Here is a 25,952-nt window from a genome sequence, read left to right as displayed (position 1 = left end):
ACTGTCACTGGTTATATACCCATATTCTCTAAGACAGGGTAGCATTTGTCTTTCAAACTGCAGAGTTTGAAATCAGTTTTTGTGGGTGATTGCAATTTTTTAATGAAATGCATTAGAACATCTAAGCACGTCACCTACAGTTTTGTGATGGTGCATTTTTGCATTGCAGTATAGATCTGTGCATAGATATATGCATTAAGTGTAGCAAATCGTGATGTAAATTTTTTACTGCTGGTCATGGTCAAAAAGTAAGATACGCTAGGAAATTGAGTCACTAGGAGCATGGATGTATAAGGCAGGTTTTATAGAACCATTTAGATTCAACATTAATGGTAGAGTGGCATTTTACCAAAAAAATGGGTGTATTTGATTTGGGTGCTGTAAGGCAATTTGCTAGGACATGGGATAATCAGATTACACAAAATCTAGGCAGTGAACAAGTCTTCATCCTGGCCCAGGAAATAGCCTATTAAAAAATGCTGTCCAGGCCAGGCACAGTGGCTCACACCTGTAATCCCAGGACTTCGGGAGGCTGAGGCTGGAGGGTTGCTTGAGTTCAAGACTAGCCTAAGCAACACAGTGAAAACCCATCTCAAAAAAAAAAAAAAAAAAAAAACTGTCCAGCTGTGGACTTTCAGGATTCAGGACTGCTGGGGATCAAGCCCAAGGATGTTTTTCAGAGCTCTGTGATTTAAGATGCTCGAAAAGTAAGAGTGTCCAAGAGGAGTAAAGGTCATGACAGAATTTACTCCCAGGACAATCTAAGTTCTGCCACAAGTACCCGTGGTGTCTGTTCCCACAACAATGGCCCCTTCACAAGCTCTTGCCTCACAACCCCTGCAGAAGTCCTTCAACAAAACTAATAGACTAGTGAAACCTACTCCTCACATGGGTAAGAGTTGCAGTGGGCAGGTGACCCTCCTCCCTGCCCCCATCCTTTGCTTCCTCAAGCTCCCTGCCAACCTCTGGATACATCAATGGGAAGGAAACCAGGGAAGCATAGACCTATAGTACAACAGGGGTGTAGTGACCACTGGACCTGATGAAGCGAATCTGCCTGAAATTTAATACGCCTTTTTATTTCCCTTCTGTGTTAAATGATCTGTTCTGCACTGAGCCAAGTTACTTTTAAAACTGGTGGCACAACTCATTTGGGACTTGGAGACTGCTTTTATCCAGAACCTGTTAAGAGAACAGGGGATTTAAATACAAAGGAATATGAAGGTGGTGTGCCTTAAAGACAGTCTAAAATTAGGTTTTAGTTTGTTACATTATTTTGAAATATTAAACATGAAAATGTTAAATCAGGATGTGTGAGTTTTAAGATGTTGAACACTGTCCTACATCAGTGAGGAGGGAGGCAATAAAGTAATTTCAGAGTAAAACAGATTGAGGATGAAACCAAGACAGAAGTGATGATTTGGCTTTTTATGATTTTTGCTGTGGAAATGGCAGTCGTGTGACTTTTCACTTGCAGTTTAAATGAAAGGGTGAAGAGAAGCCTACCTGCCCTAATGGCTCAGGGCTATATCCACCTCCCGGATAACCCTGGCCCTTGGGACTCCATCATCTCCTTGAAGTAGCACTGAGAATCCAAGAAGAGGCTCCGCTGCTTTTTGCACATGTTACTGAGTTACATCTCAGGAAGATTTTTAAGCACGAGGAAGGAAAATACAGGCCTGGCCAAGCAGGGTCCCCTTTTCAGTATCATCTTTGTTCCTAATAAGCAATCAAGGGGGTGGGTGTGTTGGCTGGTAAAGGAACTACTAAGATTCAGAAGCTTGTAGTCTTCATTATTTTGTTTTACAGGTTAAAATAAACCACTTGGCTGGGCACGGTGGCTCACACCTGTAATCCCAGCACTTTGGGAGGCTGGGGTGGGCAGATCACAAAGTCGGGAGTTCGAGACAAGCCTGGCCAACACAGTGAAACCTCATCTCTACTAAAAATACAAAAAAATTAGCCGGGCATGGTGGTGGGCACCTGTAATCCCAGCTACTCGGGAGGCTGAGGCAGGACAATTGCTTGAACCTGGGAGGCAGAGGTTGCAGTGGGCAGAGATTGCGCCACTGCACTCCAGCCCGGGCGACAGTGCGAGACTCTGTCTCAAAAAAGAATAATAATAATAATAATAATAATAATAAGTAAACCACCCAGTATTGCTGCTTCTAAGTTCAGACAGATAATCACATCTGAAGGAAGTTATTTCAGGGCTCCAAGAGAAACTTAGATTTTCTTATAACCTATAATATTTTACATATACAAGTAGAATAGAAATTATAAGCATTTCTAATATGACAAATAGGGAAGTTTAGCTTTACAAGTAATGTATTTTGCAATTTTGTGCCATTCGAAAAAGGAAGACTGAATTTAGAACAGTCCTATTATCTCCTAATAAAAACTTAGTATCCCCTAGGTAGGTGCACAGAGTGCCTCTGCCTTTGAGATGACGGGCATTAATCTCAGGAAGGTACACAAAGCATGTGTTCCAATCAGAAACTAAATATATTTTGTTGAATTAAGTAAATCCACTTAGGAGGGAATATAAGGACTATTGACAACATTAACACAAGCCAAAGGTGGACCAATATATCCCAAAATCAAAGGACAAGGCCAGTGCCATACACCTACAGATGCAGAAGCTGCCCCTTTTGTGATTCCAGATGTGTTGCTCAGATAAAAGTGCCTCCTCAATTTCTTTGTGAACACACAATCCCCAACAAACAGTTGTAATTTTGAAGAAAGCTGACATTTTTATGTAGAGATGGTGGTCTTCATGGAGTAAAAGAATTTGTTAGTGCTTATGCAATATGACAGTTGTACTAATCTTTAGAAAGATGAACTGAGAAAGTTCTCTGGGTTTTATAGCAATCTACGTCAAATACACAACAAAACTATTTAATCTCTTCATTAAGATTCCAGGCTCCCCATCCCCCCACTTTGAAGGGATTCACAGCCCAGGTACTAGAAAGAACTAAGCTCCATTACCAGTGTTTTAGAACTGTCAGCTGTGACCCATAGAGGGCTGCTGAATTAACTTGTGGGTAGAGACCAACATTTTAACAAGTCACTAGAACGATATATCCCCAATTATAAATACATGTGGCACTTTGGCTTGTATATTACTCTTTTGAGTCTGAGCAGCAGGAATCAATTCACCAAAACCTTCAAAGGCAAAAAGCAGGCTGTGGACTTCTGGTGACGCAATTCACAGCCTGGAAACTCTGTGAGCTAGAAGTTCCTACTTCTGCTGTTGTTGTTTCTCAAGGATATTTTCTGTACATACAACAAACTAGAATTTTTTTTTTTTGAGACGGAGTTTTGCTCTTGTTGCCCAGGCTGGAGTGCGATGGTGCGATCCTGACTCACTGCAACCTCCACCTCCCAGGTTCAAGCGATTCTCCTGCCTCAGCCTCCCGAGTAGCTGGGATTACAGGCATTCGCCACCACGGCCAGCTTAATTTTGTATTTTTAGTAGAGATGGGTTTCTCCATGTTGGTCAGGCTGGTCTCGAACTCCCAACCTCAGGTGATCCACCCGCCTCAGCCTCCCAAAGTGCTGGGATTACAGGCGTGAGCTACCGCACCTGGCCAGAAATGTACTTTTTGAAAAGGGATAAGATACTCAGTTTTCATCTTGTTGCTTTATTCAGTTTGCTCCGAGGGCAAAATCAACAGTAGTAGAGATCACAAACATTATTTTGATTGGCCTCACAAGCCTCATCAGTAAAACCTGAAAAAACAGAAAATGTTACACAAGTTGCAAAGAAAGCACTCCTGGAGTTCACTGACATGATAGCAAATGGAAAGAATATAAATGCAACAGGTGTTAACATTTAGAACAGTACTTGTAAACCTGCTCATTTCTAGACAATTCCGGGACTCTCGCTGCGAACCCTTCATCTATCACTGCTGATTTCCTTTGACATTAAATATGACTTTATGAAAATCTTCCTAAACCTCACTCTGGCTGCACCTGAGTGGTTCCTATTCCTACGGCGCTGGCATATGCTGTCAGGATTTCCACTATCTGTTTCGTTTCTAGGGTCATTCGGGCTTCCTTCAGCCAGTCCTGTGCCACTCGTCTGGATTCCCCCTTCAGCTGATTGACAAACTTTGCTGCTAGCTCCAGATCACCATGCTCAATGCAATAGGAAGCATATGACAGTAATTTAAATGTGTTTATATCCTCAGGGCAGAGCTCCGGGGGCGGCTTCAGTTGCTGAGGTGGGAATAGGAGCAGGGACTGTAGGTAGGAGAGGAAGTACTGGTACAAGCTATTTCTGGTTTCATCAATCATTGCTACCCTTCGGGCCAGTTTTTGAACAGCATAGAAACGGGCTCTAAGGGTCTCTTCACTGTACACCCCACGGGTCAGGGACTCTGGAGGGATAGCTGCGGTTAAAGCTTGGGTGAATTCATTATCAGAACAGTTGGCTTTGATGGCCTCAACTGCACTACCCAGCGGGATAGTAGGTGTTTCTGCAGATGAGGTCTTCATGCTGTACTTTAATGCCTCCACTGAAAGCCAGAGTTGGTGGGCTTTTCTGGCTTCCTCTTCAGCAACTGCATGGCCTACAAAGAAAAAAAGGCAAAGCCAAACATTTTTCTCTCCATCTGACAACATACATCCACAGAACTGATGCATATTCAACAAGCTACATCTACACATGTGCAAGATGAGGCCAGAGAGACTTTCTTACAACCCCACCCCCACCACTTATTTCTGGTGTATTTTCCTAGCTGGCCTCTTCATATCAGGCAGTAAAGTCAGAAGTCATTCACATCTGCATGATATCTAATCCACATATTTTTACCTTTAGTAGTTGAGAAAGAAACATATTATTTAAATTAGGCTAAGACTTAACGCTAAGGCCATGAGAAATTTTCTGCAAAGAAATGGGAGACTTCAGGGCCAGGCACAATGGCTCATGCCTGTAATCCCAGCAATTTGGGAGGCTGAGGTGGGTGGATCACTTGTGGTCAGGAGTTCAGGACTAGCCTGGCCAACATGGTGAAACCCTGTGTCTACTAAAAATACAAAACCTAGCCAGGCGTGGTGGCACGCACCTGTATTCCCAGCTACTCAGGAGTCTGAGGCAGGAGAATCGCTTGAACCCAGGAGGCGGAGGCTGCAGTGAGTCGATATCACACCACTGCACTCTACCCTGGGCGACAGAGCAAGACTCTGTCTCAAAAAAAAAAAAAAAGAAGAAATGGGAGACTTCAAACGAACTTAACAGACTACTGGATCTTGAAATTCCATGAGTATTGAATTTTTATTGTTATGTGACAAAAAAAGATTCCATAACATCCTAAAAAAACCCATTTTATTAATACCCTCATTGTCATGACATTTCTCTTTCAATGTGGCACATGGAGGCCTCAGCATAAATACTGTCCATTTGGTAGTTGGACTCGGCAAATCACCACCTCCAGATAACCCACCAAGTCTGTGGAAGGCAAGCATGGGACCACACTGACCCCTAGCCCTTACCACCCAGGCACATGCGACATAGCCAAAGGATACTGGGTAAATAGCCTTGTAAATGGTGATTTTGTGTTTGTCATACAAGGTATAAATTTCTAGTTATATAGATTTTGCCATTACTTTTAATGGCAAAAACTGCAATTAAGTAGAGTGATTAGTATTTTTATGTCCTGATGTCAGTACATGTACCCCATTTTCCCTATAAAATTATTTTAATAAATTATGCTGAGGAAAATTATCTGTAAGATAAACATAGCTTATGCTTACTCTGAACAGCCTGTTCGATTCCTCTGAGTCTGGCATAGGCAGTATTTATATCCAGAGTAAAGTTGTCAACTTGCTCTTGACTGAGACGACGAAATTGTAATTCTTGTTCAGAGAGTTTCTCAGACAGGTTCTGAAATAAAACAGAAATAGTTCCAGAAAAAAGTGATACTCAATGCATGTCATGTAACTGTGTAATCTTCCAGCAACTACTTGCTGAAGCAAAGAGGGCCTTAGAGTTGTCACGAAATTCCTACATTTTGTGTAAAGTTTCAAAAATGTCCTGACTCATATTTGATGTATATAATTTTTTTTTTTTTTTTTGAGATGGAATCTTGCTTTATTGCCAGGTTGGAGTGCAGTGGCACAATCTTGGCTCACTGCAACCTCCGCCTCCCAGGTTCAAGTGATTCTCCTGCCTCAGCCTCCCAAGTAGCTGGGATTACAGGCATGCATCATCATGCCAATTATTATATTTTTAGTAGAGATGGGTTTCACCATGTTGGCCAGGATGGTCTCGATCTCTTAACCTCGTGATCCGCCCACCTCGGCCTCCCAAAGTGCTGGGATTACAGGCGTGAGCCACCGTGCCCGGCCGATGTATATAGTTCTTTACAGGTTTACTGATGGAACCTAATATTAGAGGAGGCATACCAAGAGAAGAGAGAAGGCTGTTAAAGTCAGAAACAAACTGCCAACTGTATTTTATTTTTGAGACAGAATCTTGCTCTGTCATCCAGGCTGGAGTGCAGTGGCACAACCTCAGCTCACTGCAACCTCCACCTCCCAGATTCAAACGATTCTCATGCCTCAGCCTCCGGAGTGGCTGGGATTACATGCATGCACCACCATGCCCAGGTAATTTTTGTATTTTTAATAGAGACAGGGTTTCGCCATGTTGGTCAGGCTGGTCTTGAACTCTTGGCCTCAAGCGATCCACCCGCCTCAGCCTCCCAAATTGCTGGGATTATAGGTGTTAGCCACTGTGCTCAGCCACAAATTGTCAGCTTTAGAAAGTAAATTATCTGTACTGCAAACCTAAACATAATAATTAGATTAAATTATATTCCAATATCTTGTATTTAAGAGCTTATACATTAATTTTTCTCAGAAAAATATCCATCAAATAGAATTTAAAATACCTTTTCATACTGACATATATTGCGATTCTCTGGAAGATTTTACTTAGAAAACCTCAATATCTTCTTGCAAGACAAAGTAACAAGTTAATATTACTGTAAATGATTTCTTGAATAGAAACTATGATTACAGGCATCCTGATAATTTACTGGGATTTCAAAACTTCTCTGGGAAATTACCTCAGTTATAAAAATCTAAGCAGTACCATGCCATCTATAGGAGGAAGATACACGTCAAATATTACTGTCTGCATTCCTGAAATCCCCTTTACCAACTCTCCTTAAAGCTCTGAAGATTCCAAATGACTAGAATATATATTTTAAAAACACATCTGATCATGAACACACAGGTACACCATTATGTAAAAAGAAGCAGTTTTGTAGACATACAAGGAGATTTCCAAATCTTCGACATCCTCAGAGTACATTAAAAGGAAAGGAGAGTCTCTTAATCCGGTCAGGAAGAGGGGTGTGGCTGAAGGGAGTCCAGGTCCTCACCTGCTCAAATTCAGACTTCAATTCCTGTTCTTGTACCCTAAGGACATCTCGCAAGTGATCAGTGTGGGCAGCTGCCTGTCGGCGAAGCTGGGTTCTCATTTCATTTTCCATGGCATCTCTGACTTCTTCTATCTGTGAAACCAAACATAGTAATTATTAGTTTTCAATTCTCCACATATACTTTTAGGAAAACAGAAAGACCACTATCAACCATGACAACAGCAGCTTCCATATCCTGGACACCTCTAATGTGCCAGGCATGTGTACACTTCTACTTCTCATGTGAAACGGAAAGCTAAACCCTGGAAGGTGATTCAAACAAGATCACACAGCTGTGGCAAAAACCAGATTTCAAACAAAGGTCTCTCTCACCCCCAAACTTGTGGTTTTTCCACATCACCAGGCTGCCTCTCATATAAAACACTGTCATTTCCTGAATCACATGCTCCTCTGAGAAATAACTAAATCCAGGATATGAAAAAAAGTAACTATATACTTGGAATCAAGCGTAGCTTTACTACAACCATCTGTGTGACCTTGGGGAAATGATTTATCTTCTCAAATCTCCACTTTCTCATTTGTGAGTAATAATGCCTACTTTGAAGAATCATTAAGAAAATTAGTTGGCCGGGCGTGGTGGCTCACACCTGTAGTCCCAGCACTTTGGGAGGCTGAGGCGGGTGGCTCATGAGGTCAGGAGATTGAGACTATCCTGACTAACATGGTGAAACCCCATCTCTACTAAAAATACAAAAAAAAAATTAGCCGGGTGTGGTGGCGGGTGCCTGTAGTCCCAGCTACTCGGGAGGCTGAGGCAGGAGAATGGCATGAACCGAGGAGGCAGAGCTTCCCATGAGCCAAGATTGCGCTGCGGCACTCCAGCCTGGGCGACAGAGCAAGACTCCATCTCAAAAAAAAAAAAAAAAAAGAAAAAAGAAAAGAAAATTAGTAAGTATCTGGTAGTTATTGACATAGACTTGACATAGACTTCTAAACAAAGAAAACTGCTTATTTTTAAATGAATTTAAATTCAACATGAGCCAAAAAAAACAAAAAATATACCTTGCCTAACAAATAGCCATAGGTCACTTTACAAATTACTTAACACTGATTACCTGAAATCCAGAACTTATTTTTTCTCAGAAATAATATAATAAATCAATGAATCCATTCAGTCAGTGCATAAGTATTTATGAAGTGCTACTAGCCCTGTGTGCCAGGCAGTGCCTACTATCTGTACGGATCCAATGGTGCTTAGGGCAGACGAACTTCTTGCTCTCACAGTGTATATCTCAATGGAGGCAGCAGACAGTAAACAAAAAAGACATCTCAGATTGTGATACATATTTCTACATATGACTTTGAGCAGGCAAGGACCTGTTGTGAAGCATCAACACCCCTTCAACCTCCTCTTCCCCCACCTTACATTTAAAATAAACAGGGCAACATAACAGAAAGTAATACAGAGGCTCTACTTTGGACTGAAGGGATAGGAAATCTCAGTCTTGCTAACAAAGTGATATCCAGGCTTAAAACTTAAGCTTAGAGCTCAAGGTTTAAACAGAGAGGATAGAACAATGTACTAGGCAGAGAAAACATAAAGGTCCCAAGACGAAAGATATAGTCAAGGTACAGACAAAAAATACCAGGGTGCCTGGAGCAGTGAAATGGCTCATGGCATGCAGCGATCAAGAAGCCTTTTGGGTACTGGTTAAGAATTTGGAATTATATTAAATGAAGTGGGTAGTCCATGGAGGATTTCCAGCAGTGTAGTGTCTGATTCGACTATGTTTTATTTGCCTGCGTAAATAGACACAGAAAGAAGGGTATGAAGAAAGGGGAAATTGGCTGGGCATGGTGGCTCACACCTGTAATCCCAGCACTTTGGTGTTTAAATTCCTTGGGGAAGGCCGGGCATGGTACCTCATGCCTGTAATTCTGGCGCCATGGGAGGCCAAGGCAGGTGGATCACTTGAGGTCAGGAGTTCGAGACCAGCCTGGCCAACATGGCAAAACCCCGTCTCTACTAAAAATACAAAAATTAGCCACATGTGGTGGCATGCACCTGTAAGTCTAGCTATTCAGGAGGCTGAGAGGCACAAGAATCACTTGAACCTGGGAGGCAGAGGTTGCAGTGAGCCAAGATTGCACTACTGCACTCTACCCTGGGCCACAAAGACAGACTCTGTCTCAAAAAAAAAAAAAGAAAGAAAGAAAGAAAAAGAAAGAAAAAGAAAAAATAGTGGAAGCTGTTAAGATGACAGCTTGGGCTAAGGTGGTAGTAATGGAGTGGACAGATTTGGGATTTATGTTGGATGCAAAACTGGTAGGATCTGTGGGGCAACTGAATATGAGTTGATGGAGGAACAACAAAGCATGATTTGGGCTGGAATAGCTGAGCAGATTGTTCAACTCAGTTTATTTAGAGAGAAACAAGTTGAGGGGCTGGAAGACAGGTTGGAGAGAATAAATAAATCTGTTTGGAGCATGATAAGCATGAAATGACTACTGAAAATCAAGCTGGAGATACCAGGTAGGCTGCTGGATAGGAACCTGAAGCCAAGGCAGAGGTCAGAGCTGGAGATAGACATTTATCAGGTATAGATGGTATTTAAACTTCCAAGTCACGGGACTCAACAAGAACACTTAGAGACAGTTCAGATGGAGAAAACGTTTCAGAAGTAATGCCAGGTATGCCACTATTTGAGAGGCTGAGCAGAAAAGGAGGTTAAGGAGTGGCCAGCGAGGTAGGAGAAAGGCCAGAAGAGTATGGTGTCAGGGAGCCTAGGGAAGAAATAGTTTCAAGAAGGAAGGAGTGGCCAGTAGTACTGCTAAGAAGACACAAAGGTGGGATGAGTAGTTAGGTTCCCAAATCAGCCTGTGGACACCTATTTAATAAATGGTGTGCCCAGACAGAGGGCTAAAGAAGCTATTTCACCTGTTTTTTTAACCACCAACCACTTAACAACAATAGCAGAGAAAAATAGACTCAGACTCCAACAAAGATTCGTTCAGCACTGCTTTAAGGGACAGAGGCTCAGCTCCACTGGAAAGATGAGCTAGATAATCCTGGATACGAGTAGCTTATTACTTTCTTACACTTCTGCATCTGCTCAACATAAAGGAACTCTGCTCGATCACTCCTTTCCTAGAAGTTCTGATGAGGGGAATGAGGACCTAAGCTCCATTCTAAAGGTCAGCTGGCATGACTTATATTCAATATCCTAAAGCCAATGACTGTCAGTATTTTTTTTTTTTTTTGAGACAGTCTTGCTCCATCGCCCAAGCTGGAGTGCAGTGGCACAATCTTAGCTCACTGCAACCTCTGCCTCCCTGGTTCAAGTGGTTCTCCTGCCTCAGCCTTCCGAGTAGCTGGGATTACAGGTGCGAGCCACCACACCCAGCTAATTTTTGTATTTTTAGAAGAGACAGGGGTTTCGCCATATTGGCCAGGCTGGTCTCGAACTCCTGACCACAAGTGATCCACCCACCTCGGCCTCCCAAAGTGCTGCGATTACAGGCATGAACCACTGCACCCGGCTGAGCCAGTATTATTTCTACAAGTAAACAATCAAGTTAGAGTCACTTTAAATGTTAGGCAACAATTCTCATTTCTCTTACCTTTCTGTCCTGTTCAGCCTGTATTTCACTTCTGTGATGTTCTAATGCTTTTGCTACTGCAGAGTCAAATGCCCGCTTTTCTTCCAGCTTTTGTTTCTCCAAGGCTAACGTGATGTGCTGCTTTTCGGTGGCCTTCTGTTCTGCCAGCTCTCTGTTCAGCTGATCAATACGACGATGTGCATGAGCAATGAGGGAGTTCAGATCATCAGTAGAGAGCTTGTCAGCTAAGCAAAAGAGCATGTTAAAATATTAATGATGTCATTGAAATTATACCTCATTACAAGGTAATCTGCATCAACTGATTATAATTTAAGAGCAGTAAACGAAAGTAAAACTTAGCTAACATGAAAAGAGATTTAGATTCCCCAGTTCAATCAGAAATTGGCTAGTGTCCAATAAGGTATTTTCAACCCCTGGCAAAATTCAGGTAGGCCTTCAGATAATCAGTTGTTTTCCAGGAACCCTCTTTTAATCTGAACTAATTATAAATGGACTTTCTCATTTACTGTAACTTTGCCTTTAAAGACAAAACTTATATATACAATCACTTCTATATTTTCTTTCAGGCATAACTCTGATTAGTTATAACAGGCATCCAATTGAAGATTCTTTTCTGCTAAAACTAAAAATCAAATTCAAATTCTCTCAGACTTTTCCTTAATAAGTTTTTTTACTTTTCTTAAACACATATGATCTAGATTAAATCCCAACACAGCAACCAGAGCTGTCCATCAGAATCACTGCAAAGCTTTTTAAAATACACCCAAAGATTCTCATCTAGGCTTAAACCAATGTTTGTTTTTTTTTTAAATCTCAATCCAAAAATGTAGCAACACATACACAGATTAAGAATTATGGCTCCAGCCAGGCACAGTGGCTCACACCTGTAATCCCAGCACTTTGGGAGGCCAAGGCAGGCAGATCACCTGAGGTCAGGAGTTCGAGACCAGCTTGGCCAACCTGGTGAAACTCCGTCTCTACTAAAAATGCAAAAATTAGCTGGGCATGATGGTGGACACCTGTAATCCCAGCTACTCGGGAGGCTGAGGTAGGAGAATTACTTGAACCCAGGAGACAGAGGTTGCAGTGAGCCGAAATTGTACCACTGTATTCCAGCCTGGGCAACAGAGCAAGACTCCATCTCAAAAAAAAAAAAAAGAGAGAGAGAATTATGGCTCCACCGGCCAGACACAGTAGCTGATGCCAATAATCCCAGCACTTTAAGAGGCCGAGACGGGTGGATCACTTTAGGCCAGGAGTTTGAGACTAGTTTGGCCATCATGGTGAAACCCTGACTCTACTAAAAATACAAAAATTAGCCAGGCATGGGGGCACATGCCTGTAATCCCAGCTACTCAGGAGGCTGAGGCACGAGAATTGCTTGAACCCAGGAGGCGAAGATTGCAGTGAACTGAAATTGTGCCACTGCACTCCAGCCTGGTGACAGAGCAAGACCTTGTCTCAAAAAAAAAAAGAATTATGACTCCATCACTTCTTAGTCTTGGCTAAGATGAAGTGAAGAATTATGGCTCCAACAGCAAAATATGGAATGTAGGAAATTCTATATGACTAATGACTCAATTTCTTAATAAATACATTGAAAAGCAAAAAACAGGGGCAAGAGATTTATTGACTAAACTCAACATGTGGAACGTCTACGGGTTATCGATTCAAATAAAAACTGTAAAAACTCATTCTATGAAATAATAGGGGATATTGTAACACTGAATGGACATTTGGTGACTAGGGAATTGTTACTAAGTTTTAGGTGTGATAATAGTATGGTGATGTTTTTGAAACATACTGAAAGTATTTACAAGTGAAAGAATGTGATATTTGAGTCTGCTTTCTATATAAGCTGAGGAGGAGTGGGAATAGATGAGACAAAACTGGTCATGTGCTGATGGCTACAAAACTGAGTGATGGGTCCTGGAAGTTCTTTAGTTTTCTTCTTACTTTTTAACGTTTGAAATTCTCCAAAGTAATCAGTTACAATCCATATTACACACACACACACACACACACACACACACACTTCACATCTATAGGATTCCAATCACTTGATGAAACATTTTCATTCCTGAGAGCATTCGGATGCCAAAAATATCCAATTCAGATTTATCATGTGACATAATTCTACTTTATATCTATTTAGATGGCTTTGTGTAAGAATCATAGGCACAACAAAAAGACTTTAGTCTCTTAATACCCAAAACAAAAGACTTTAAACATGAAATATACATAACACTCACCTAAGTCTGAAACACCTACAAAGGAAAAAATAGAACAGTTTGAAAAAAAAGAATGCACATACTTTAGTTATTGATCATTAAACAGAAATATCTAAAAGGAAACAAGAAGGAATCGGAGACTAGTACCAGGAAAAGCTATTTTAATACTGGAAAATGAAACGATACGGCTATTTTCTAAAATTTAAACTGTAAAACAAGACAGATCAAGGTAAATAACATTTTAGAAAATAAAAGAATCATTGATATTAATTGTGGTTTTGGTTTCAAAGGACTTATCTCTGTTTCACAGTAATCAACTTAAATTTTTTGTTTTTTTGTTTTGAGACAGAGCCTTCCTCTGTTGCCTAGCCTGGAGTGCAGTGGTGCAATCTCAGGTCACCGCAACCTCCACCTGCTGGGCTCAAGCAATCCTCCCACCTCAGCCTCCCAAGTAACTTGGACTAGAGGTGTATGCCACTATACCCAGCTAATTTTTGTACTTTTTTATAGAGAAGGGGTTTTGCCATGTTGCCCAGGCTGGTCTCAAACTCCCGGGCTCAAGCGATCCGCCTTCCTCCGCCTCCCAAAGTGCTGGGATTACAGGCATGAGCCACTGCACCCAGCAACCTAAACATTTCTTTTTTTGTTTTTTGAGACAGAGTCTCGCTCTGTCACCCAGGCTGGAGTGCAGTGGTGCAATCTCAGCTCACTGCAACCTCTGCCTCTTGGGCTCAAGGGATTCTCCTGCCTCAGCCTCCCAAGTAGCTGGGACTACATGCGCCTCCCACCACGCCTGGCTAATTTTTATATTTTTAGTAGACGGGGTTTCACTATGTTGGCCAGGCTGGTCTCAAACTCCTGACCTCAAATGATCTGCCTGCCTCGGCCTCCCAAAGTGCTGGGATTACAGGCGTGAGCCACCATGCCCAGCCTCAACTTAAGCATTTCATAGAAACTATAATTTTCTTTTATCCCTCGCATTTTCATTAGTTCATACAGTATTTTACTAAATCACAGTTTTGACTCTCTGTTCACAGTACCAGGCCTCTCTTAACATTTCAGATACTTAATACATTCAGTTCTTCTTTGAAATTTTTAAAACAATGAATTCATACTAAATTTTCATTTAACCTGTGCAAATTAAAGAACTACAATGGCCTGATTTGAGAGTAAAGGGAAAAAATGGCATTCTGTATAGTTTGAATGATGTCCCCCACCACAATCACAAGTATCACAAGTACCCAGTGTGAACACGTGACAGGAGAAGGGGAATGCAGCCAGTCGCAGCTACTGCCTCTCAGGATGAGCTGCTGAACATCCTGGTATGAACGTCCTTTTTTTTTTTGAGACGGAGTCTCCCGTTGCCCAGGCTGGAGTGTAGCAGCACGATCTCGGCTCACTGTAACCTCCACTGCCCGGGTTCAAGTGATTCTCTTGCCTCAGCCTCCCGAGTAGCTAGGACCACAGGCGCATGCCACCATGCTCGACTAATTTTTGTATTTTTAGTACAGATGGGGTTTCACCATATCGGCCAAGCCGGTCTTGAACGCCTAACCTCAGGCAATCCACCCACCTCAGCCTCCCAAAGTGCTAGGATTATAGGCATAAGCCACTGCACCTGGCCAGTCCTGACCTTCTTAATAACCTTTGCATTCAACAAGTCCAAAGACAGGTATTTTTCATCCAAGGGGCTCTGAACATCAACTGACTAAACATCACTCCCTCCTACACCGTCAATCTCATAAAAATAAAATTTCCTCCTCATTATGGTTATATCATTCCTCTTCTCAAAAGGCCAAAAGGGAGTCCCGTGCTGCTGATACAAATCATTTAGGCAGAGAATAGTGAGGCTAGTGGGGGAGAATGAAATCCTGGCTCTTACCCCAACCTTGCACAAATTACTTTTCTGTCTCACTTTTTTCATCTATGTAATTGGGATAATAACCAAATTTGCCTTGTAAGGCTGTTATGAATTTCAAATAAGTTAATATATGTGAAGCACTTAGAACTCAGTGCCCAGTACAAAATAATGCTCAATACCACTAGCTATTATTACGTTTGGAAACTTGCTCAGCTACAGATAACACAGAAAGAGTACTGGATGTAGTGAACATCATCAGGACATTTGTCGTTTAGGGAAATAATAAGAGCAATCCCAGAACTTAAAGTATAATAAAGAAATAATGACAATAAGAGCAAAATGCCTCATAACACAAACCAGTACTAACAAATTTGGTTTAGGTCTTAGTGCGTTCTGATTTCAGAGGTGAGGACATCCACGGAGGGCTAGGGTAATCATGGAATAATTACTATCTCTACAAATACATAAGAAATCAGTAATACCGGTTGTCCCTGAGGAGGAAAACTGTGAGAGGGAAACTTCAAATGCCATTTGTACCTTTCAAATTTTGTATTGTGAATATATACTCTATTTTATAAATTAATAAAGATTTAAATGGAGGTCACTCAAAAAAGAAACAACATAGATTGCTTCACAAGGGACCTTCATTTTCTACATGGCCCTTTCTTTAGCACAGGCTTCTCAACCTTGGTGCTACTGGCTTTCTGGTCCAGACAGTTCTCTGCTGTAAGGGGCTATTCTGTCTACTGCAGGATGTTTAGCAGCACGTCTGGCCTCCACCCACTACATGCCAGTAGCTCCCTACAGTTGCGGCAAACAAAAATGTCTCCCGGTGTTGCCAAATGTCATGTGAGGGACAAAATGCCCTCAGTTGAGAACCACTGTTTAACATTTTCATGTTTTACGATAGGCAGCCGGGTGTGGTGTCTCACACCTGTAATCCCACGCCTGTAAACCCACGAGGTAGATGGATAATTTGAGGTCAGGAGTTTGAGACCAGCCTGACCAACATGGTGAAACCCAGTCTCTACTAAAAATACAAAAAAATTAGCTGGGTGTGGTGGCACACGCCTGTAGTCCCAGCTACTCGGGAGGCTGTGGCAGGAGAATCGCTTGAACCCATGAGGCGGAGGTTGCAGTGAGCCAAGATTGCACCACTGCACTCCAGCCTGGGTAACACAGCAAGACTCCATCTCAAAAAAAAAAAAAAAAGTTTTGCGATAGGCACTTTCAAAAGCAGAAAAAAAGCAAAAGTTAAAAACGTGAGAGCTGGCTTGGAAAAATTAGTAGGATTTAGTCTACTGGGAAGACCAAAGACAGAATGCAAATTCTTAGGGTTGATGCTCGTATCTAACTCTCCACAAATAAAATTTGTCCTGCCCTGTCAACCTAATTTCATTTTATTTGAGCCACTGGAGACTCCCTACTACCTACCAATGTCAAATTTATGCCAAGGAGCTTACATATATCTAATGCAAAGAGACAACAAACAAGCCAATGAATAAGAATTTCAAGAAGATAAAATAAGGTAATATGGTACAGTGGTTTGTGGAGGAATATAATCAGGGAAAGTCTCTCAGGTGCTCACATCTGTTTCAATTGTAACCTCAATGAGGCACAGACAACCCCTTGAGAAATTCTGATGAGGGAAGCAGTGCCAACGTGGCTCAAGTTTATCCTTCTCAAGGATAAATCGTCCACAATGCCTTCTTTGCTCGATGGTAGCTATCCAGTGTCTAAACAAAAGTCACTGGTCCCAGACTGAACTTTGTATTTCTCCACATTATTCTCTCTCATAAATCATACTGTCACTTTTTTATTTGACAACAATCTAACTGATATCTGCCTCCTGAGTCAACTGCATTCAAAGAGCTCAATGTCTGAGTTATCTTTTGACAGCCTTAACTCCACTTCTTGACATTCAGTCTCCCTGGGTGGCCATCATGCAGAATGATTATAAATCCCTACACTGGTGTTTATTAACTTCATTCCTTAGACCAGCTGTGGTTCTGTGATGCAACCCTGACACCTTCAGCCCAGAGAGGCCTACAACATGAGAAGTCTGCTTTCTAACAAATGCTAGCATTTAAACAGTGTTTTAAGCCAGGTGTGGTGGCTCACACCTGTAATCCCAGCATTTTGGGAGGCCAAGGTGGGCGAATCACTTGAGGTCAGGAGTTCAAAACCAGCCTGGCCAAAATGGCGAAACCCTGTCTCTACTAAAAGTACAAAAAAATTGGTTGGGCGCAGTGGCTCACACCTGTAATCCCAGCTACTCAGTAGGCTGAGGCAGGAGAATTGCTTGAACGTGGGAGGCAGAAGTTGCAGTGAGCCAAGATCGCGCCATTGCACTCCGGCCTGGGCAACAAGAGTAAAACTTTGTCTCAAAAAAAAAAAAAAGAAAAGAAAAAAAAAGGTACAAAAAATTAGCCTGGTGTGGTGTCGCATGCTTGTAATCCCAGCTATTTGGGAAGCTGAGGCAGGAGGATCGCTTCAACCCGGGAGGTGGAGGACTACACTCCAGCCTGGGCAATGACAAAAAAAAATAAAAATAAAAATAAACAGTATTTTAATTTTGCTGAGACAGGTGATCTCTGTGATTCTTAGTACTCTCACAGAACTTCAGGGAAATGTGACTATAGCTACACCATGTAACGACTTCAGCATCAAAGTTCTCTGTAGTCTCAGCTTGAGGAAGTGGATAGCCAGACAGCTGGTTCCTTTCTCAATGCAGGGTCCCTAGGTAAATTCTCAACAAAGTGTTGTTTTGTCACAGAGCAGACATAAAGTGTGCTTTAAATAATTCACTACAAATACTTTTAAAGTAATAAGGTTTTTTAATACTTATACATATACAATAATATTTCAGTAGCGTCGTTATAATGTCACTTTTGTTCACTCAAATTCCAAACTTTTTTTTTTTGAGTAGCAAATATCAGAACAGAACCAATCACGGATTATGGAATTAAACACTAGCTGGAACTCATGTTCACCACAGCTAAAACTACAAGAGTATTGTTGCGGCTGTGTCATCTGTAATGACTGTGGTTAAAATAAAATGCTCTTACAAAAAGAGATATGCATGCATGCCAGAGGGATGTGGACTACAATGGAGATGAAGCAAGTTTAGATTCATTGATTAGTGGTTAAAACATCAAAAAAAAACATTACTTCAGTTGTACTCACTCATTCCTTTCCACCCAGGAAGGACTTCTGGAGTAATACTGTCCAGCTCTCGTTTAAAGTCATCCCGAGCTTGGACCACCAGCTCATGATACTGAGATACAACCTTAGCCTCAGACTGAGCTGCTTGGACCTGAGCAAATACACAGGGTATGTGATTAAATTGAACAAAAAGTACCATAAACATTCCAAGAAACAGAAGTAGTATTCCTTCATTTGTTTACATTTTGTTGGAAATGTGTAAGGAAATCTGAAGCTCAGAAATAGAATATAAGCCTTATTTGTTTCCTTCTAATTCCTATTCAAATACCATGGACAGGCCCTTTCCCATCTTACTATGCCCCCTCCCTCCATACATATCATATAAGTGCAGGCAGAAGATCTGCTACAAAATGGACATTTTCATAAGTGACAATAATCATAACCAAAAATGTTATCTATTATAGAAAGTATCAACAATATGGAACAGTCCACTTGGTTGGTGTCCAAGGCAAAAAAAAAAATTTTTTTTTTTTTGACAGGGTCTCACTCTGTCACCCAGGATAGAGTGCAGTGGCACCATCTCAGCTCACTGCAGCCTCAACCTCCCAGGCCCAAGTCATCCTCTCACCTCAGTCTCCTGAGTAGCTAGGACTACAGGCGCACACCACCACATCCACTTATTTTTGTATTTTTTGTAGAAACAGAGTTTCACCATGTTGCCCAGGCTGGTCTCAAACTCCTGGGCTCAAGTTATCTGCCCACCTCGGCCTGCCAAAGTGCTGGGATTACAGGTGTGAACCACCACACCCAGCCAAGGCAAATTTTTAAAAACAGTAACAACGAATACACTTTGCAGGAGAAAAGAGGGGGAGATGGTAGGAATTTGCTGTTTTCCTAAATCCTTAAAATCCTTTAAGAGATTATATTTTAAAATATAAAATATTATAAGACTTAGGAAACATACCTTTTTGACCACATTATCCAGATCAACTATCATGTTGTGAAGTTTACCCTCTGCAGCAGTTATATGAGGCTTGGCCCCAGCAACCTCTTTTTTCTTTGCATTTTCAATCACACTTTTCATCTTCTCTAACTCTTCTCTGGAAACCAACAAAACAAAGATTTAATATAACTTCTTGTCAACTGTATTAAAAAGTTTTGATGTCAGTACAGTATATAATTGTTAAAAGTCTATGAAACAGGCTGGGAGCAGTGGCTGATACCTGTAATCCCAGCACTTTGGAGGCCAAGGCAGGAGGATCACTTGAGCCCAGGAGTTCAAGACCAGCCTGGGCAACATAGGGAAACCATGTCTCTATTTTATTAAAAAAACTAAAAGAAAAGTCAATGAAAGAAATGTAATTGCTTTTTTTTTTCTTTTTTTTTAAAGACTAGTCAAGTGCAATAGTAAGGGAGGAAAGACTAGAACGAGACAGTTCAATCCGTAACTGACTGTGAACAATCAACTGAGCTAACTCACTACCTTTGGACGAGCATCAATACTTTTCTGGAGTCAATAAACAGAGAGGCTTTTCTCATCAACAACTGAAAACACCTTGGTTAGAAGCTAGATTTACTAGAGTGAACCAGAGAGGTAGCATGGTATATGGAGTGACCCAGACCTCAGAGTAAGACAGCCCCAGATTCAGCTCCCATATCAGCCTCTCATTTCCTACATGCTTTCGTGTAAGGAACAGAAGTAATTCATGAGAAGTACTTAGTGCCTGGCCAAATCATGAGCACACAATAAACAGCAGCTCTTGCAAGGATCAACTTGACTCACCAACCAATGAGAGAGAGCTAAGGCAGGCAAAGGCACAGGAGAAGGCCAAAAACCTCACTGGGCGAATACTTAACTGGGTCTCAGGGAGCCCTCACGATTCAGAATGTTTCATAAGTCCGTCAGACTGTGGTCTACCCACCATAAAACACAGAACTCAAAGTGATATGAGCATAATGCCTTAAATCTCCTAAAAGATATGCTAGTTTTATCAGAAGACTTCCTTCTCTACTAATAATAAATATTTTCTTAAAAAAGACAGCAAAATTTTGAGTGACAAATAACTATTCCATACTGCTGATGAGGATCTTTAGTCAAATGTAGGTTTCCATCAACAGAGGTTGATCTTATATCTGGGCATGCTTGCTCAATCCTAGTTTTAGCCAACTTCCAGGAATCAAGGTCAACGTGGCATACCTATTACATACCCACTATTTTGGTTAAGGCAGACAGATTGTGACATACTTTCTACATTCTGATAAACTGCCCAAACTGTCCCAGTAAAATCTTAAAACTACAGCAGAATCTCAGTACATCTGTAGAGATACATCATCTAAGCAATAATCCAAAGCGAAACTGACTTTTATGTAAGATCCTTTATATGTCTGAGTGTGGTGGCTCATGCCAGTCCCAGCTACTCAGGGGGCTGAGGCGGGAGGATGGCTTGAGCCCGGGAGGCTGAGGCTATAGTGAGCCCTGATCATGCCCCTGCACTACGGCATGGGCAACAGAGCAAGACCATGAATTAAAAAAAAAAAAAATCCTTTATATAAGTTTCTGCCAAATTTATTCTGGCCTAAATTTATATATATACATTTTGAGATGGAGTCTCGCTCTGTCGCCCAGGCTCAGGCTGGAGTGCAGTGGCACAATCTCAGTTCACTGCAACCTCCACCTCCGGGGTTCAAGTGATTCTCCTACCTCAGCCTCCCGAGTCGCTGGGACTACAGGCGCATGCCACCACGCCTGGCTAACATTTTCATTTTTAGTAGAGACAGGGTCTCACCATGTTGGCCAGGATGGCTCAAACTCTTGGTCTCAAGTGATCTGCCTCCTAGGCCTCCCAAAGTACTGGGATTACAGGTGTGAGCCACTGTACTCAGCCTGGACTAATTATATTTTATTCCTTCTCTCTTTTTACACCTTTGTACAAATTCCTTTTTTTTTTTTTTTTGAGACGGCGTCTCACTCTGTCGCCCAGGCTGGAGTGCAATGGCATCATCTTGGCTCACTGCAACCTCCGCCTCCTGGGTTGAGGTGATTCTCCTGCCTCAGCCTCTCGAGTAGCTGGGACTACAGGCGCCCGCCACCACGCCCAGCTAATTTTTTTGCATTTTTAATAGAGACGGGGTTTCACCATGTTGGCCAGGATGGTCTCGATCTCTTGACCTCGTGATCTGCCCGCCTCGGCCTCCCAAAGTGCTGGGATTACAGGTGTGAGCCACCGTGCCCGGCCTGTACAAATTCCTAATGCCAATTCAGAACAAGCACAGGTGGAAAAGTGAGAGAAGGGCTTCTCTACCTCCTCTTTATTCTATACAGACAATACAAAGAAAACCCGGCCCAAAGAAAGCCACCAGGAGGCCCTAATTACTTGTTAAAGTCCATGAGTAATTACTTGGCTTTGAGAAGGGCATCGGCAGCTTCATCTACTGCCTTTCTGCGTTCCTTCAATGCACCCTCCACTGTGCGCCACTGAGCAGATTTCTTCTCGCCTGCAATCTAAACAAAAAATTTTAATTATATAATAAATAACTGCTATGATTGTCATATGATAGGCCAACAAGATTGAACACAGAAACATGTGACATTAAATTCAAAGGTAAAAATTTATATGCAATGTTTCTCCAGAGTAAGAACTCTTAATTTAAGGCTTATGGTCTTAATTTAAGGCTTATGATCTGCCCACATCGGCCCCTAAAAGTGCTGGGATTACAGGCATAGCCACTGCCCAGCCATATAAGCATTTTCTAAGGAGAGTTTTGTTTTTTTTTTTTTTTTTAAGATTCTCAAAAGGATGTACAAACCAAAATCAGAGTTTAAGGATAAATAGGAGGTTTACATATTTGTAGGGTCCTTATTCCTCCTAAATGTTACTCTAAAGAATTATTCTTCTTAATTTGTTACATATAAGTCAACTATTGTCAAAAACCTCCCTTGAGGTGACTCTTACGGTATGTGAAATGTGTATTAAAAAAAAAAAAGTTTTGGCCGGGCGCAGTGGCTCAGGCCTATAATCCCAGCACTTTGGGAGGCTGAGACTGCCGGATCACGAGGTCAAGAGATCAAGACCATCCTAGCTAACATGGTGAAACCCTGTCTCTACTAAAAATACAAAAATTAGCTGGGCGTGGTGGGTGCCTGTAATCCCAGCTACTCGGGAGGCTGAAGCAGGAGAATTGCTTGAATACAGGAGGCGGAGGTTGCAGTGAGCCAAAATTGCACCACTGCACTCCAGCCTGGCGACAGAGAAAGACTACTTCTCAAAAAAAAGTTTTCCTTGAAAATCTTAGGCAGATCCAACATGTTTTTCTCCAGCTATGGAACTCATTGCCACTTTTTTGAGCAGAGCTGGCTCATATTTAGGGGATATATAATATTAGGAAGAAAACCCTCTAACACTCTAATACCACTAAGTGCAGCAAGAGTCCCACACTGTGAGGGGGTGCAAGGTACCCAGAACACTCATGGGCCTAGACAGGGTGCAGTGGCTCATGCCTGTAATCCCAGCACTGTAGCAGGATCGCTTAAGCCCAGTTGTTTGAGACCAGCCTGAACAACATAGTGAGACCCCATTTCAACGAAATAAAAATAAAAAAAATAGCCAGGCGTAGTGGCTCATGCCTGTGGTCCCAGCTACTTGAGGGGCTGATGTGGGAGGATCATTTGAGCCTGGGATGAGGCCACAGTGAGCTGTAATCACACCACTGCTCTCCAGCCTGGGTGACAGAGCATTGGGCCACCATGCCCAGCTAATTTTATATTTTTAGTAGAAACGGGGTTTCTCCATGTTGGTCAGGCTGGTCTCGAACTCCTGACCTCAAATGATCCTCCAGCCTCAGCCTCCCACAGTGCTGGGATTACAGGTATGAGCCACCACGCCTGGACCGCTTTAGTCATCTTGAAAATAAAATACATCAAGAATGTATACTGATTTGGGGCCAGGCATGGTGGCTTACGCCTATAATCCCAGCATTTTTGGGAGGTGGAGGCAGGTAGATCACTTGAGGTCATGAGTTCGAGACCAGCCTGGCCAACATAGTGAAACCTCTCTGTACGAAAAATACAAAAATTAGCCAGGTGTGGTGGTGGGCACCTGTAATTTCAGCTACTTGAGAGGCTAAGGCAGGAGAATTGCTTGAACCTGGGAGGCGGAGGTTGCAGTGAGCAGAGATCACGCCACTGCACTACAGCCTGGTGACAGAGCAAGACTCTGTCTCAAAAAAAAAAAAAAAAAAAAAAAAAGAATGGATGCTGAGTTGGGCCACATGAACTGACCCAAATAGAATTACAAAGCATGTAAATGTCAATGACATATCTGGGGGCCAAAATTTATCACCCTTGTTGAAGGTACTCCTGCTTACAGAAGTCCAAGGAAAACCTACCCTGTAACAGACACAGATTCCCCTACAACCAAACTAAATCCTAGTATTACCAAATCCAACTCTTCACAAACACTGCTTTGTGAAAGTTATTCAGTATATATTAGAAATTACATGTGCACCTGTAGCTTCTTGTACTAGAAAAAACAAAAGCTGGAATTCATTCTTAACATTCCAAAATGTGTTCATACATTTTTCTAATTATTTTGTACATTAGCTAATACTCTTATCTGTTAACTGCTACCATTAGATTGTAAAATCTTGACTGCAATAGATTTTACACTGTCTAATCACCATGTGCTACACATTATGTGCGCTAGGAAGATGAAATACCACCTTGTGTACCCTTATACCCAAGTAGTAACATGGCATTTAAAGCTTCCAATCCGTGTCCTTCTGAGGGATACTGGTCTACTTGGGTTTGAACCCAACACCCTTACATCACGCAACTTCTAGCCTTCCCATATTGGTAACCAGCAAATTAAATTTCCTGGGTGGTTTCCACTTTGCTGACTGAACTCTGATATTTAAGTATTTTTCTTGGACTTTGAATAAAATGGAATTTTCCTTAAAATTTCAAAGGTTGTAGTTTCTTGCTACTAACATCAGAGGTCTAATTAAACTCTTTTGTAATATAAGTACATACGACTGAAACAATGTAAAGTGTGTGTAAAATTTTTTTTAAAACTACAGTTATGATGGCAAAGTAACTTTACTGACCATGTATGATCCTGATCCTTAAGATTAATAATTTATGCATTTTACTTTAATTTACTCCTTAAATGACTTGGAATAGAGATACATTTATACATACTGAATAACTTAATGTAATTATAAAATAATGTATTAAGTCCCAGTATTAAATTTTGAAAAATCAATGTTATTACTTCATTCTTTGAAGTGTTTAGCATAAATTAAATAATCATAAACATTTAAAATAGCAGGTGTTTCAGGGAACATGAGAGCTCTCTGTATTATTTCTTAAAACTGCATGTGAAGTTTGAGAAGTATCTTAAAAAGTTTACCTATGGAAATAGCAATTTTAAAGCAAACAACAAAAATATTTAAGTGCTATTAAAATATGAAAGCAAATCTGAACTAATTCTTGCGCTGCATCGGTGTTGTAAGATATAGTAAAGCACAATGTATAAAATTCATTCTAAAAAACTTAAAGGCTTTTTTCAGTTTGTTTTTTAAACATAATTACTCTAAGGCCAAGCACAGTGGCTCACGCCTGTAATCCCAACATTTTGGGAGGCCGAGGCAGGCAAATCACTTGAGGTCAAGAGTTCCAGTCCAGCCTGGCCAAAATGGCAAACCCTGTCTCTACTAAAAGTACAAAAATTAGCCGGGTATGGTGGTGGGAGCCTGTAATCCCAGCTACTCGGGAGGCTGAGGCAGGAGAATCGCTTGAACCTGGGAGGTGGAGGTTGCAATGAGCCGAGATCGCACCACTGGACTCCAGCCCGGGCGACAGAGCAAGACTCCGTCTCAAAACAATAACAAAAAAAGATTAATTATTCCAGACTATCTTCCCCTAGTGAGAAAAAGTCGATATCATACGGAAGAAAGCAGTCTGTTAAATATTACACTTCTCTCCACCCTCAATTTTTCTTTTTGTCCTCCAAGTCATGACAGCCAAAACACTTCTAATCATTCATTGGGCTCACCTCAGAATTGTCCATGGCGGCTTTCAATATGTTGGAGTGTGCATTGACAGCCTGGACCGCAGCATTCTGAGCTGCAATAGCCTGCAGAGTAACACTTGCAGTTTGCCTCAGAGCATCTTCTAAGCTCTTGGCTAGAGCTTAAAAAAAAAAAAAAAATGAACAGTTAAAAAACAAATCCCTACCCCCATAAATGACTTTAAACTTTTGCTGTTCTCCTATTTAGTCTTTCATTGCATTTCCCAAAAAATTTAAAAAGGAACAAAATACATAAGACTCAAATTTAGGGAATCAAAGTTTCACTTAAAAGTATGGTAAAGGCCGGGCACAGTGGCTCACGCCTGTAATCCCAGCACTTTGGGAGGCTGAGGCGGGCAGATCACAAGGTCAGGAGTTTGAGACCAACCTGACCAATGTGGTGAAACCCCGTCTCTACTAAAAATACAAAAATTAGCCAGGCATGGTGGCGGGTGCCTGTAGTTCCAGCTACTTGGGAGGCTGAGGCAGGAGAATCGCTTGAACCTGGGAGGTGGAGCTTGCAGTGAGCCGAGATCACGCCACTGCACTCTAGCCTGGGCGACAGAGCGAGACTCTCTCAAAAAAAAAAAGAAAACATGGTAAAATACTGATAATT

At 41.7% G+C, this 25,952-nt stretch overlaps 1 protein-coding gene across 12 annotated transcripts in view; it reads right to left on the bottom strand.

The window, feature by feature from the left end:
• Positions 1-3,624: 3,624 nt before the first annotated feature.
• IMMT (inner membrane mitochondrial protein) overlaps positions 3,625-25,952 on the bottom strand; it is a 52,863-nt gene continuing 30,535 nt past the window's right edge. For 6 of the 12 annotated variants that reach the window (XM_063594813.1, XM_063594814.1, XM_063594815.1 and 3 more), the window contains exons 7-15: positions 25,322-25,458; positions 21,668-21,771; positions 19,234-19,369; positions 18,291-18,420; positions 13,265-13,279; positions 11,013-11,236; positions 7,392-7,523; positions 5,758-5,887; positions 3,625-4,574 (exon numbers count right to left, since the gene is read on the bottom strand). In XM_063594813.1, the coding sequence (XP_063450883.1) occupies positions 3,961-4,574; positions 5,758-5,887; positions 7,392-7,523; positions 11,013-11,236; positions 13,265-13,279; positions 18,291-18,420; positions 19,234-19,369; positions 21,668-21,771; positions 25,322-25,458 (1,622 nt within the window). In that variant the 3' untranslated portion in view covers positions 3,625-3,960. The remainder of the gene's footprint in view (positions 4,575-5,757; positions 5,888-7,391; positions 7,524-11,012; positions 11,237-13,264; positions 13,280-18,290; positions 18,421-19,233; positions 19,370-21,667; positions 21,772-25,321; positions 25,459-25,952) is intronic. The other 6 variants (XM_055107708.2, XM_055107709.2, XM_055107710.2 and 3 more) reach the window with 1 other exon arrangement.

The sequence above is a fragment of the Pan paniscus genome, chromosome 12 (assembly GCF_029289425.2).
Source record: "Pan paniscus chromosome 12, NHGRI_mPanPan1-v2.0_pri, whole genome shotgun sequence".
Taxonomy (NCBI): domain Eukaryota; kingdom Metazoa; phylum Chordata; class Mammalia; order Primates; family Hominidae; genus Pan; species Pan paniscus.
The sequence above is the reverse complement of the archived record's forward strand: the minus strand, read 5'-3'. Positions and strand labels throughout refer to the sequence as shown.